At 35.4% G+C, this 15257-nt stretch overlaps 1 protein-coding gene across 4 annotated transcripts in view; it reads right to left on the bottom strand.

Annotated features, from left to right (window-relative positions):
• Window positions 1–15257, bottom strand: part of TRAK2 (trafficking kinesin protein 2) — a 62613-nt gene that overhangs the window by 3166 nt on the left and 44190 nt on the right. For 3 of the 4 annotated variants that reach the window (XM_029934070.1, XM_029934068.1, XM_029934069.1), the window contains exons 7-15: window positions 14948–15026; window positions 13363–13493; window positions 12843–12917; window positions 11612–11749; window positions 9027–9106; window positions 8291–8494; window positions 6125–6423; window positions 4282–4530; window positions 2305–2410 (exon numbers count right to left, since the gene is read on the bottom strand). In XM_029934070.1, coding sequence (XP_029789930.1) covers window positions 2305–2410; window positions 4282–4530; window positions 6125–6423; window positions 8291–8494; window positions 9027–9106; window positions 11612–11749; window positions 12843–12917; window positions 13363–13493; window positions 14948–15026 — 1361 coding nt within the window. The remainder of the gene's footprint in view (window positions 1–2304; window positions 2411–4281; window positions 4531–6124; window positions 6424–8290; window positions 8495–9026; window positions 9107–11611; window positions 11750–12842; window positions 12918–13362; window positions 13494–14947; window positions 15027–15257) is intronic. The other variant, XM_029934071.1, reaches the window with a different exon arrangement.

Genomic DNA, 15257 nt, shown 5'->3' with positions numbered 1-15257 from the left:
ACACTGTTTACCAGAGCGGCTGCACCAGTTTACATTGCCACCAACAGTGTAGGAGGGTGCTCGTCTCTCCACACCCTTGCCAGCATCTATAGTCTCTTGATTTGTTCATTTTAGCCACTCTGACCAGTGTGAGGTGGTATCTCAATGTGGTTTTGATTTGAATTTCCCTGATGATGAGTGACGTTGAGCATCGTTTCATGTGCCTGTAGGCCATCTGGATGTCCTCTTTGGAGAAGTGTCTGTTCAGGTCTTCTGCTCATCTCTTCACTGGATTATTCATTTTTTGGGTATGGAGTTTAGTGAGTTCCTTGTAGATTTTGGACACTAGGTCTTTATCTGATATGTCATTTGCCACTATCTTTTCCATTCTGTCGGTTGCCTGTTAGTTTTTTTTTATTGTTTCCTTTGCAGTGCAGAAGCTTTTTATCTTGATGAGAAGGGACTTCTTTAGCCAATTTTCCTCTTTTGAGTAAATGTTACCAGTATTTATTTATTTATTTTTAATTTATTTATTTTTGAGAGACAGAGCCTAATTGGGGAAGGGGCAGAGAGAGACTGAGACACAGAATCCGAAGCAGGTTCCAGGCTCTAAGCTGTGAGCACAGAGCCTGACGCGGGGCTTACACTGACAAACTGTAAGATCATGACCTGAGCCAAGGTGGATGCCTAACTGACTGAGCCACCAGACGCCCCTACCAGTATTAAATAGATAAACTTTTACTTAATACAAAATACTTGGTATATCAAGATAATAAAAACTTTGATGATTATGAACAAAATTATTAAAATTCATAATTTATTAATAAAAAAACTTTCTAAAGTACCAACTGGTATAAAGGAAATAAACTACAAACGAGTTTGACTTCTTGGTTAAACAAGTCCAACTAAATCTCTAATCTGATGAGGCTATAGACTATAATCCCAGTTTCCCAGCTCCCGGTCCCTACTTTACTGCAGAACTGCCTTTCCTTTCCCAAACTGTACACTTCATACAATGGCATCAACCTGTACTGAGAGTCCTCCCAGGAACCAATTTTATAAAACTTGTCACCTTGTTGACTATAAGAACAAAGTGGAAAAATTGCAGATATGCCTGTTCATTATAGACTTATATTGAAACCTTTATTGGATGAAAACCAAATGCTTCCCTAAATAATTGATTTACTCTCAGATACCTTGTTAATCATAATTTTATTTCCCTCTACAATGGAAGCTAGAAATTTAAGATTCAGATACATGGTTCACATTAGCAAGTATATAAGACTTTATGTTACAACTTGTATACTAATTTTATACTCCCATCCATTTTATATCCTTGATTTTGATTCCTCTTTGCTTTATTTTTCTCCTCTACTTCAAGTTAACATTATCCATCCAAAGTTCAATACACCTTTGAAAACCACCTTCAATTCTTTTGGGAATTGGTGGGACAGAAATAGCAGCGATATGGCTTAATAAGATCCCTCAACTATGTGTTAGAATATTCATGTTCTATCTAATTTGGCCTTGTCCACAGGGTTCTGGCCTTTGCCCTCAAGCTTCTGGAAAAGTAATTTATGCCATATCTGATAGAAAAACACTAGATCTTGGGGTAAGCCTGGCCATACCCAATAGTTTTCGGGAGGGGACTAGCCATGCCGGGGGCTTTAGGTCATTGGACCTGGAAGTGAAAACCTCAATAAAAAATTTGGACAGTGACACTTGGGTGAGCTTCCCCAGCTGGCAATATTCTGCATGTGCTATCACACATCGATGCTAGGAAAGTAATAAATCCTTAAGACAAGAGAAACTTTTTCTGTGGAACCTCCTGGACTCTGACCTATATTTTTCCTTTTGGCTAATATTAACTTATATCCATTCCCTGTAATAAATAGCAGCCATGGGATAATAGCTTTCAGAGAGTTCTGTGAGTCCTTCTAGCAAATAATGAAACCAAAGAATGGTTCTGGGAACCCGCTGACCTTGCAAGTGGTGTCAGAAGTGAGGGGAGTCTTGTGCTGAGGACTAGTCCCTCAACAGTTTGGCTTACTCTGGATATAGCTGCAGCTGGGTCATTTGCTACCTCTCTGCCTTGGACCAGTTACCTAGACGTTCTCTGCCTCAGTTTTTCACTTACACAATACATACTCACTTGCCCTGCCACTTCAAAGAGTTATGATCAAAGGAGAAGACACATGGTGAAAATATCCTAAAGACACATGATCACAGGAAATCTGGGATTTACATGAAAGTAATTTTAAAAATAAATTCATGAAAACATAGTTAAGGAAAGAAATTTTAGGCCTCAAATTGCCGACTCCTTACCTGGGAGTAACCTGAGTGATATCAGAAGGGTGCAATATCCTACAGGTAGTGAAGGTGAATGTTGAGTTTGTGCATGACAGACACTTTCCTGGGTTTGAGGTTGCAACTGAAGTAGCGATTTTTGTGGAATCAAACAAAATTGAAAGACTAGGTTAATAATGTAAAACCTTCATCACTATTAATAATATAGCATTAATCAAGGGTCTTTTGTACAAAAACCACTAAATTTGGAAATGAAATATACATATTGTATTAGTTATCAACTGGCTAGTATACAGCTGAATCCTTCAATACTTTAAAACTATAATTCAAAAGGATTAAAAATCTTAGAAATAAGAGAAAAACACATTCTGAAAAAGTACATTAAACCCCACTACCCCACACACCCCCCAAACAAGATCTAATCATTCAGTCTTTCTAGTCAAACTATCTACTCCAGCAGTTCTCAAAGTGTGGTTTACAGATCTTGTGGGAACCCACAAGTCAAAACTACTTCCATAGCAATGCTAAGATGCTATTTGCCTTTTTGACTGGGTTGGCATTTGCACTGTTGGTGCAAAAGCAATGGTGAGCAAAACTGCTGACTCCGTAGCACAAATCAAGGCAATGGCACCAAGCTATATGAATATTTTTCACTGTTGTTCACCCACCATAGCAAACAAACAAACAAACAAAACCCAGCCAGATTCACACAAGAATGTCCTTGATGAAGCAGTAAAAACTACTCATTAAAGCTTGACCCCTGTATCTTAATATTCTGTGTGATTAAATGGGAAGTCAGCATTAAGCACTCTGCTGTATACCAAGACACAATGGTCATCTAGAGGAAAAAGCACATGGGCAACTGAGTTGAAATTTTCTCATGCAACACCATTTTTGACTGAAAAAATAACCAACAAACTAGTTATTCAGACTTGTCTATCTGGAAGAAGTTTTTTTGGAAATGAAGCCTGTGTCTTCAACAAAAATAGCTTACAGGATTTGCTGTCACTTGACCTTTCAAGTGAAAATTAAGAGTTTTGCGGAACTTGTGTCCATCCCTGGGAGCTTTAAGGCTTCATGATAGTAAAAGACTTATCTGATGAGATAGATGGTGATAGTAATGTAATTTTAATATAGTACATAATGAAGTATGTTAACAGTTAGAAGATGTGCATAACTCACTGAAGCAGTATTTTCCAAATGACTAGTGCATGAAGTTATAAAATCCCACATGGATAAAAGATGCATTCAAAGTACAGGACAGACCAACAGATTTTAATGTAACACAATATAATAGGTTTTTGGATTCCATACTGCTGCAAAGAAACTACCACTTATAAAGTTTTGGTGTAATATCAAAAAAATATCCACAAATACCTGAAGAGGCTATTAAAATACTCTTTCCTTTTATACCTACACCTCTGTGTGAGCCTGTATTTTCTTCATATTCTTCAAGCAAAGCAATACACTATACTAGATTGAATGTAGAAGCTGCATGAAAATCTAGATATCTTCTTTTATGCCACAAATTAGAGGCTTGCGAACTGTAAGACAAAACCTTCTCAGGATGTAAAGAAAATAGCTATTTTTCATAAAACATACCATTTGTGTTAACATGTAATTATTATTTTTAAATGAGTTAATAAATAATTTTATAATTTCGCAGTTTTTATTTCTAACATGGTAAATATCAATAGATACAACCCACAAAGCCAAGCTCTCTGGAATTCTCAACTATTTTTAAGGGTGTAAGGAGATCCTGAGCCCAACAGGTTTACGAACCATTGACTGAATTGATCTCTCTCTACCCAATCTACTTATGCAGGCTGGCTAAAAAGTAGAGAGAATGAGAAGGGCCACAATTGCCATAGATTTTTATTTTCTTATATTAAAGACAGTACATTCTAGTTAGATTTAAATCGAGGTAGTCAAGTGACCATACTGTTAAGTCAGAATGCCAATTACTGGGCTACAGTAACTAAGCACCGTTCTTACCTGTAACTGGACCACTAGCTGAAGTAATGGGCGGAAGGAAGATTCCTGTTACTGGCTTGGATATTGAAGGTTTCTGTTCCACTTGAAAAGTGATACCTTCCTCTTCATCCTCTTCCAAATCTGAGAGGTGATAGATGGTATCCTTGGGCAACTGGGTAAAGCCTTTAGTGATGACACCGGGTCGTGGGTCAAGAATGGTTCCTAAATTTGGTTGAGCAAGCTGCTGCCAGTGGTGCAAAGTTTGTGATCCTGAACGTGCAAGACCAAAAAACAAACAAACAAAAGCACAAGGCATGTTTTAAATTTTCCAATGAGTATTCAACCTCAAAAACAGAGGCTAAAATTATAATGTGTGAAATATTAAGGATAACAGTACAACTGCTTATTTGGTCCTAACGCTTTGGTAAAATTTGTATAAAGTTCTCTGTGGAAGACTGACAAGATGCTAAAGGTATGAACAATAATCTTTCTATTTCAAAATTACTTCAAAATAAAATCTATTTCAATTTCCTTGAAAAAGGAAAAGCAGGGGTGAAAAAGTCAAGGCAGCACCCTTGATCGGAGCTAGGATGCTGAGGCAGTGATGAGAGGGAAGATATGCACCTCAGAGGTGGGGCTGTATTTTCCCAGGTGACAAAAATCAATACTTTCTTGGCTTGAAACTATGCTTATGAACTTTGAAGTCAAAAGCCAGGCTCCTAGATTGAAAGATACCTGAACTTCAGTGTTTTGTTTTGTATGGAGTGCCTGGTGGCTCTGTTGGTTAAGCATCTGAATCTTGATTTTGGCTCAGATTGTGACTGTGATCTCACGGTCGTGAGACTGAGCCCTAAACAGGGGTGGAGCCTAAATGGGATTCTTTCTCTCTAACCTTCCCCAGCTCATGCTCTCTCTTTCTCTCTCTCTCTCTCAACGTAAATAAATAAACATTAAAAAAAAAGCCAGGCTCTTAGATCAAAAGACACCTGAATTTCAGTGTTTTTTTTCTGCTTTGTTCTGTATTCTTCCTCATCCTGCTCTGACTCTCCTTTACCCAGGCTCTTGAAGGAGAGTAGGAAAGTGAAGGAGATGCTAAAGTGAGGATATATCCCTGTGGTTCCTGTCTATGAACCCTGGTGAATGATCATCCAAAGCACTTGCACCAGATGCAATGTCTTAGACATCTCATCCTAAGGGGACAACTCTGACAAATACCTGAACTGATAATGAATGAAACTAACTTATAGAACCTTTGAGTTTGACAGGTCCTTATAGATTACCTACTCAAAATTTTATTTAATGCAGACTCTTTTATGATAATAACAGAAGCATTTGAAGGTAATCAATATTCCATAAAACAAATTATTATGAATTCAAGTTCTATCTTAGGAGAGAACAGAAACTGAAAAGAACTTAGCAAAAAATTGGAAAAACAAAACCAACCAACCCAGGCACACTTATTTCTAAGCAAATGACACTTCTGGGTAAGGAACTCTTTTTTGAATATGAAGGTAGAGTATTACATCTATATTATTTTCAGTTTATTTATTATATCCTATTTCATGGTAAAATACCATGAAAACTGCTGTCAATGATATTTCTTAGCTAAGGAGAAAAGACTGCTCTCTCCCCCGTCACATTTGTATTAAAAAATACTGATGGCTGATGACTTGGGAGAATGCAAATCTCTTCATTCTTTTTCCAAAAAGTACTATAATACACTGTCACACAAATGAGGTTCAAGGAAAATAACGGTATCTCTTGCACATAGTCCTCCTATAATTACAATACAAAGTTTAATTCCAGGAAGAGGAAAGGCTAATAACCAACATTGCTTAAAAAATGGCCCTTATTGATTTATTACCTTCAAGGGGTTTGACAATTTGTAATTTTTCAGGCATAAAACCTCGAAGGCAACTGGCACTGCTGAGGTCTGTGATCTCTGACTGCTCGGCGCACAGAGAGGCAAGGCTCTCTGTGGGGGAGCCACGGCCACTAAGCCCTTCTTTCTGGTCAGCCAGAACCTGGATCTTCCGCTCCCATTCTTCAGCAAAGAACTGCTTCTCACTTAAGTAGTTCTGTCGCCTCAGACTAAGGCGATGCAGTGCTGTAGCCAAATCACTATCTTCGGAGGGTCCTGGTTGACCCAGCTTCTGAATGTTCCTGTGGGAAAATCATTCATTGGCTAGATCTGTAAGGTTAAGGGTGAGAAGTACAACCTAGACTTCTCTTTACTACAATGGTGAATGTTTAAGAAACTGATCTTAAAATCATAGCATTTTTTCCTAGATATGTATTTTTCTTAGATTAACAATAAACCAGTCACTAATGCTACACGTCACCTTTTATGGATCACTTCTGCTTCAGGTCAACAAAAATATACTTGTTATTATGTGGTGTTTACTAACTTTGCTATTTTAATTTTTTTATTCAAGTACAATTAGCATAATGTTACAGTAGTTTCAGGTGTATAATATGTTGATTTGAGAATTATAAACATTACTCAGTGCTAACCATGATAAGTGTAGTCACTTAAGTTATGAAACTACAGACATGACTATCTATAAATTCAGTTTAGGTAGCCAGAAAAGTAAACATTATCATATTGCATTGAATCTATAATACCATTGATTACAAGAGGTACCACTATTTTATGTACTAGCAGGAAAGAAAAAATGCAACCCATTAAACTATGACATGCCATTAACTACAAAACAAACTATTTCAAAAATATCAAATGTGAAAAAATTTGCTTTAGGCCATGGAATCCTCCATGAATATTGTGGAACATTTAAAAAACCCCAAGATTTGTAAATATTGCATTTTCATAGTTCTGTAAACAGATTTGTTGTCTTTTCAATATTGTTGAAATTGAAGGTATCCAACAATGGATATCAAAAGAAAGGGTAGCAAGCCAAACTGCAGTTGCTCCTGGCTACTATATGTGCATTCGCTGAAACAGTTGATCTTCTCCTAAGGTAATTGTGGTCAATGACACTGTATTGACACACAAAGCTATTGTGGGTACAAACTGAAATACAATAGAAAACCCAGGGTGATAGATCTTTCTTTCTTTCTTTTTTTTGAAACACAAATATTCTTATTTTTGAACCAAACAAAGTGTATACATGGACCAAATCTATAGTTTACAGAAATGTGACCTTATAGCAATGTGATGTGACCAATACCTTCATGTGGAGTGACCCTGGGCAACCTACATAATGAGTTAATCCTCACTTCCCTCCACTGGAAATTAAAAAGATATAGCACCTACACTATAGGGTTGTTGACAGGATTAAATACTATTTAGCTCCTAGCCCACAATTAGTATTCAATAATGGTAAAAATACCACTACTACTACTACTACTGATAATAGCTAATACTTATTGGGTATTTGGTATGTTCTAGGATAGATTTCTACATTAAGAAGATTCCTCACAGGTACAAAACACCTATCTTTCAAAAGTCTTCAGTTGACTTTCCAGTAATGTTTAATTTCTAGTAATTTATAATTCAATAAGATGGATTAATGAAAACTAGAAAAAAATCTAAGTTTAAACAGGAAGTTAAGAGCAACCTACTTTTCCTCAATAGGTATTCAAGCTTATTGTTTATCCTAAAGGCACCAGAGCAGTTGAGATTATGAGCATGGGTTATGAGAAAATGTCATCGATGCTATGCATAAACTACCAATGACCACACAGATTCAAACAAATCTGAATTAGAACATGAAGATTTAGATTCAAACTTTGCCACACTGAAGAAGAAAGTAGTAAATAATTTTATACTTTAATGCAAGTTCTGTTTTGAATATACTTAATTAAATGTAGCCTTTTTACTCTAAAAACTTTTATGAAGTCAATGATCTGTCTTACAAATAATGCTATAGGGCATCATTACTGAATGAAAACTGACAGTTCCAGATCTTCCTTGGAAGAGCACAGAACAATGCTGGAATATAAGTATGGGTATCTAGTAATCCAATGCCATAAGAAACACAGAATCACTGCCATGATCTACGTTTCTTACTCTGAAACCTCTTCTGAGTTGCTCCCCTGGTTCATGAGGGTTTTGTCCTCTGTTTGCTGTAAACCAGACTCAAAAGGTTTTGCTGTCATGATGACACTTGAACGATTGGACCCTGGAATGGGCAGCAGAGCTGGGAATGGGATAGAGCGGCCTCGTGTGTCATTGGCAACCTTGACAGTATCAAATACCCGTTTCTGTTGGGCTCTGTCGAAAAAGAAGTATTCATTATTGCCACTGTCTACCACTGGAGTGCTTTAGAAAAGAGACGTGTGTGCACAGTTCATTAAAATAAAGCTACCCTGACTAGCCTCTAAATTTTAGGAGAAATTACTAGAAAATAAACTTCAGAACAAGAGTACACTCTCACAAATATGAGTACTATTGGGGCACCTGATTCAATCGGTTAAACATCTGACTCTTGATTTCACCTCAGGTCATGATCTCATGATTCATGAGACTGATCCCCACATCAGGCTCCACACTGGCAGTACAAAGCCTGCTTGGGATACTCTCTTCCTCTCTCTCTCTGCCTCTCTCCTACTTGCCCACTCTCTCTCTCTCTAATAAATAAATAAACATTTAAAAAATATTTTAAAAAAATGTAAGCACTATGAGAAAAAAACTGAATACTGAACAGATTTACAACTGAATCTCAAAATACCTATCACTTTGGATTATGGTTTCTTTTAAATTCCATCCCAATACTTGGATAACAATACATATGATCTGTACTTACTTTTGTTTGAAGAGAGAAGATTCCTCATCCAAACTCAACTTTTTACGCATGGTTCCCTCAATCTCAGCTGCCAGAGATTCCTAAGAAAAAGAGTGTGAGATTCTTACATTGATTATGTAAGAAGACTGTGCAGAGAGATGAATTATCCTTAAGTGAATTAACAGAGACTCCAGGGTCCAATACTTTTGGTATTACAATAAAAGAAAACACAAGAAAATAGGCACAGGCCAAAAGACAAAGAAAAAAAAGACATTTTGGAAATGTAACTGTAAATAAGAAACCAACTTCTTTTTCATGGTATCTTTTTACAGAAAAGCAGAGGAAAAAACCAATATGATAAACAGAATATGTTACATATGTAGACACAAAAGCCAAAAGATCTGAATGGCTATAAACCAAGATGTCAATAATGATTCTCTGGAGGTCAGGATTTGGTGGTATTGCTTCTCTGTAATCTCTTACTTTTCTATGATAAACATGTATAGCTTTTATAATGTAGAAAAATCATTAAAGGAAAAATAAGTAAGTTTTCCCTTTCCCTGGTCAGAGATGAGGATTCAACTAGCATGAGTGCCATGCTCAGTGAAGTTGGGCTGACAATGACTAGAACTGGAGATACTGGTGTGAATTCATGTTTTTAAATATATGTAGACAAATGAACATAAATATGGATGGAAACATAGCTATGGATGTGTTTGAGTGGGTATATGCACGAACATACATATATTTTCTAGCTCTATCTGCTGAGAGGGCCTAGAAGTAATGATACTGTAGTAGCCATGGACACAAAAGACCCAGATCTTGAATTCTAAATATCGTTCCTCATTAAAACTAACCAGTCCTCCTAGGAGAAATGGCTGATTCCAGGACTGGAACAGGAAAAGAGGAAGATGAACTTGAAGGAGATCATGTTGGCCATATCTGGGACAATTTAAGTATCAAAATAAAAATCAGTAATAATGGATTATAGCCCATTGACTAAAATAGGAATCCAAGAGTCCATATAGAAATAACTAAATGAACAAATAAATAAATAAATGAGACAGAAAGGTTCTGACAAAATAATGTTGATTAATGTTGAAAAACTGATGGAATTGGAAAATCACCATTTGGCAATCATCTTAGTAAAAACCAAGTCAGATGTGAACCATCCCTGGGTGTTAAAACTAGCCAATAAAAGTTTGATGAGAAAAACAGGATATTTAAATAGGTCTTAAAGTATCTTCCCACAAAATAGTAACTTTGATCACTTAGCTAAGGTAGCATCTGCCAATTTTCATCACTGTAAAGTCAACTAGCAACATTAATTTAATTAGCTATCAATTAATATTTGGTCAACTTTAGAGTAGAAAAAATTGGCAGATACTACCTTAATCTAGTGATCAAAGTTAATTAACATCACCAGTAATGGAATGTAGACAATGTGAACCTCCTATTACAGCATACTGAGAAGAACATGGTATTATTCCTGCCAAAAATAAACTGCCTGAATCTAAGCATGAGGAAACATTAGACAAACCCAAACTGAGGACATTCTATAAAAATCATGAAACATATGCAAAGCAGGCCTTTTGAAACAACCAAATGCAACATATCCTTTAAGGACATTGTTGGGACAACTGGTAAAATTTAAATGGGCTCTGTGGATGGGATGATAGTATTGTACACCAATGACAATTTTCTGACTTTGACAGCTACAGTCTAGTTATATAGGAGTGTTCTTGTTTATAGTAGATACACTCTCAAGTATTAGGAGTTAATAGGGTATTTCTGTTATTTACTGTTAAATGGTCTAGAAAAAAATAAGAGAATGATATGGCAAATGTAGTAAAATGTTAAAAATTGGGGAATCTAGATGAAGGATATATGAGAGTTTTTGTACTATTATTGTAATGTTAGTCTAAGTTTAAAATTATTTTAAAATAAAAAGTTAAAAACCAAAAATCTTGCTCCCATGTTCTTCAAAAAATTACTATAATTTATAGTTTCAGTCTTTTAAAAAATTTCACAGGATTGCTTATAAGTATTTACAAACTAGATTGTTAAAATAATTCTTTGAACCAATATTATAAATTCTGGCATAAACTCACAAGTTTTCATTTATCTCTTTAATTAAAAAAATACTATATATTGATGAATTAAACAAACAATGACTCCTGCCCTCATGGGGCTTACACTCTAACTAGGTGAACTATGCCAAGAAACTCGGTCTGTCGAAAGAGGTCTTATACGTTCAGAGTGCTATTTGAAGACGTGGCGTGTGGTGGGCCCTGGGAAAGGATGACCCAAGTTTAAGTAGCTCTGTGGTACATAGACCTGAACCCAATTTCCTTAGGGTTCATCTCATATATTACAATAAACTTGGAGGTCATCTATTAGAAGAAAGGTCACAATACGTAAGAGTATTAAGGTGGATGTAAATATGCAAATTAAAGCCTAAATGAATAAATGGATTCCAGAAACAAGGACAAACCATGTTATCTCTTCTCAAGATACTTTATACCACCAGAAACCACATCACTCTCAGGACAACCTAATCTTAAAATGTTTTGTTAAATATGTAACATCTTTCCCAGAAAACTCACCCCAGAAAAAGCTCCATACGACTGTGAAAAGTAAAGATGGGCAGCCGGGCCAGATCTACTACGAAGTTCCTTTATTTCCTCTTGGGATTCATGTAACATTCCAAGACACTCCATAGTCCTGTCTTGTAACTCATGCAGCTGAAAAAAAGGATGGTAATTAGTGACTTCATTATATTTTCAAAATGACACCAGGAAAATAAACCGCATTGGAATAAGTATTAATTTTATCAAGAGAGCTAGATAACCTCATAAATATAATTTCAATACAAAGACTCTAAAACAAACTAAGCAAGGAAAGTGTACATATATATCTTTCAAGTCACCAGAATTCAGAATATCTTGGCCAGAATTTACATAAACATGATTTCCAAAAAATCTGAAATGTAGCTGAAATAGCCATAATTATTGTCAATTCAATATTTAATGCTTCAAACCCTTAAAAAACTTAATAGAGGAAGAATAATAGCTATGGTCAAGTTAGGTTTAGTATAATGTCTGATACACATATTTTTAAGTGTCACTCTGAAGTCTGTAAATGACAAGATCAGTCTACAATGTATTGTATATGATGCCAGGGGGCTCAATTATCTTAAACAAGTAGTTCCTTCTCCCTTATTTCAGAATCTTCTTTATAGTTAGATACATAAGCATGGTAAGAGTATATAGCTTTCAGAGTACATTTTAACTTCAGAAATTTCTTCAAATGCGGTGTGTGGACTGGATCATGTAGATTCTAGACCCTTATTCTAGACTTACTCAATTGGAAACTTTTGGGGCTGGTGTCTGGGAGCCTCCATTTAGGACTCATTCTGCAGGTGATCATTATGTATGCTAGGGAACCACCAAATTGTATCCAACACATAGAATTTTTATTTGGATAGAAAGTAAAAGGTTTTTGATGTTTCTCCTGACCTATCTGCAAAAACACTTATTATTAGAAATTATTTTAAAAACTATTGGATAAGGTAAACTGGTAAAAGGATCATACATTTCTAAAGAATCTTACAAAAGACAGGTTTTCTCTATTAATCAAGAAAGATGTTCTCATATTATTAGTTTTAGGGACAGAATTTTTAAATTGCTTTACTCTTAGATCTCATAATTTAATCTTAATCTGGTGCTGCCATTTAAAATCCAGTAATTGCCTTTAATCATTCTTACTCATGAAGGTGAAACAGACTCTTCATTCCTCCCCCACCATATTACACAAGATAAAAGAAGATTTGATTACCTCCATTGTCAGCTGTCTTTGGGCATCTTTGGAAGCTTGTAGGTGAAGTCTCAGTTCCTCCTTCTCAATCACATGCTAACAACATTTTAAAAGAGACAAGTGAAGCCTTTGCATATAAAATACAGGGTACTCTCTCTTTTTTTAAAGACACCTTAACACTGTCTCTCAGGGTATAGTCTAGAGACCTATAAAAAGCTAACCTTTCAAAAGCCAAATAAGAGCAATAAAATGGGCAGAATACAGTATCTATTAAGGTATTCAGAGGACAATGAGCATGAGCCAATAATTCACATCACAACTTTCTAAGGAAAGTCTAACCCCACTTGGCCAAGAGAAATAGTAAGCTGAAAGTAGTTACTCATATTTCATGATATAGAAAGACTAAAATAGTAATCATACTAAAGCACTGTAAAGGGGTAGGGAGTGTGTTTATTTTGCTTAATGTATCTAGCACTTAGCAGAGTGTACAGTACAAGGCCAGTGCTTAACAAACATCTGTTGAATGAATGAATGAACCTACTTCTTTAACTTTGTGCTGAAGATCTACAATTTGAGACAAGAGAGAGGAGATTTCTTCTTGGTACCGAATCAGTTCATCACTCTTCCCAGATAATTCTTCAGTCATCCTGGACATCTGAGCATTTGTTTCACCTGGGAAACAAAATAAAAATTAAAAACTTAATATAAATGTAGGGTAGGTATTGACAAACTATGGCTTGTAGGCTAACTCTTATTTTGTAACAAGCACTGGACTATATCATGAATAGATTTTTCTTTAACATAAATTTAAAAAATAAACCCAGATAACCAAGTAGAGGAAAATAAACATCCTTCTGGAATAGACTAATGCTGAGAACTGAATAGGAGGCAATGAAGCTAAAAGAGGTGACTTATAAAGGCAAGCAAACTAAGTTTTGCCTCAATCTATTTCTTTATGAGGGACAAGAAGGCTGAAAAGAGACAAGTGAATTATATATGTTTGCAAGTACCAAGACATAATTTCATTTATGTCTTTCAGAACTCTTCAGGGATATCAATAAAATCCCACAAACAATGAAAATTAAACTTAGCAAATCTAATAAAGGAACATTTCAGATGCAACAGTCACAATCTCCTAAAGTTATGGAGATGTCTCTGTACAAGAGAGACTTTCTGGAATACCTAGCAAACTGAGTAAGTCTTCTGAAACAATCCTTCTAGTCTAGCATTCTGATAGGCACATGAAATAGAACCTTTAGAATTCCATGAAGGAAGTAAATTTTGCATATAAAAATTCTGACATCAAACTCAAGTGGCAAAACCATTTCTGAGTGTTACAAAAAACTCTTTTAAAATTGACAGAAGGTCTATAACAGTTCAAAGGATGCTATAAGGAAGAAGAAGACTGGGATCCAAGCTCTTGGGCAAGTCATTTCTTCTTTCTTTTAAAGTATAAAAGGTGAATAATGGAAGTGCTGATGGAGAAGATTCAACTGAAATTCTTTGTGGTTCTCGAACATTCTGTTATTCTAAGGTATCACATTCTGACACCAACAGCCCAGATAAATTGGTATCATTTTTCATATTTTCTCTTTTAACATAAAAGGTTATATATTCACAGAGAAATTATGTCTCCTATCTTTTTCTGATTTATTTTTAAAAATTATTTTAATTAACCATACATCAAACCAAAATATGTTCCTCCATAGACACATAGTTGGCACTACTATATACTCATTGAATGTAAAGTTTTATGCCATCATTTAAGCCCTGGCTCTCCTACTTATCAGTTTTCTAACTTTGGCAAATCATATTCTCTAAGGACTATTTCCTCATCAACAAAATAAAAGTTTTGGCTCCATTCACTCTAACATGCTGTAACTGATAGAAATATAGGCCTTTCTTTAAAAATGATGGCAATGGGAAATAAAGGTATTTCTTAAAAGTACATATTGTGTTTTTCTTTTTAGTTGTGGGCTTAACATTATATTTTAAGAATTTTCAGTAATTATTTAAAATTGTTTCTTGAGAGGCCTCTACTGTGACCATTGATTTAATTTCTGAGCTGGTGATATGCAATCAAAGAACTGCCCAAAAACTATGAAAGAAAATGTATTAATACATACGAAGTTCTTTAACACAGTCATTGACAAGTTGTTGCTCCTTCTCTTCATAGGTAATAGTTTCTGTCTTTATGTGACAAGCCTTCAAGAAAGAAAATATCAGTATGTGATAATATCTTCCAATGATTTTACAGTATTAACTTAAAAAACCGTTAATTCTCATTTGAAGATAAAAGTTCACCACCTGAAAAGGAAAAATAAAACCCAAAAAGCTTTATCTAAAATAAAGACATGAGGGGCGCCTGGGTGGCTTAGTCAGTTACATGTCCTGACTCTTGATTTTGGCTCAGGTCATAATCTCACAATTGTGAGA

The sequence above is a fragment of the Suricata suricatta genome, chromosome 3 (genome assembly GCF_006229205.1).
Source record: "Suricata suricatta isolate VVHF042 chromosome 3, meerkat_22Aug2017_6uvM2_HiC, whole genome shotgun sequence".
In the NCBI taxonomy this organism is placed as follows: domain Eukaryota; kingdom Metazoa; phylum Chordata; class Mammalia; order Carnivora; family Herpestidae; genus Suricata; species Suricata suricatta.
This window is presented reverse-complemented; position numbering and strand designations above follow the sequence as displayed.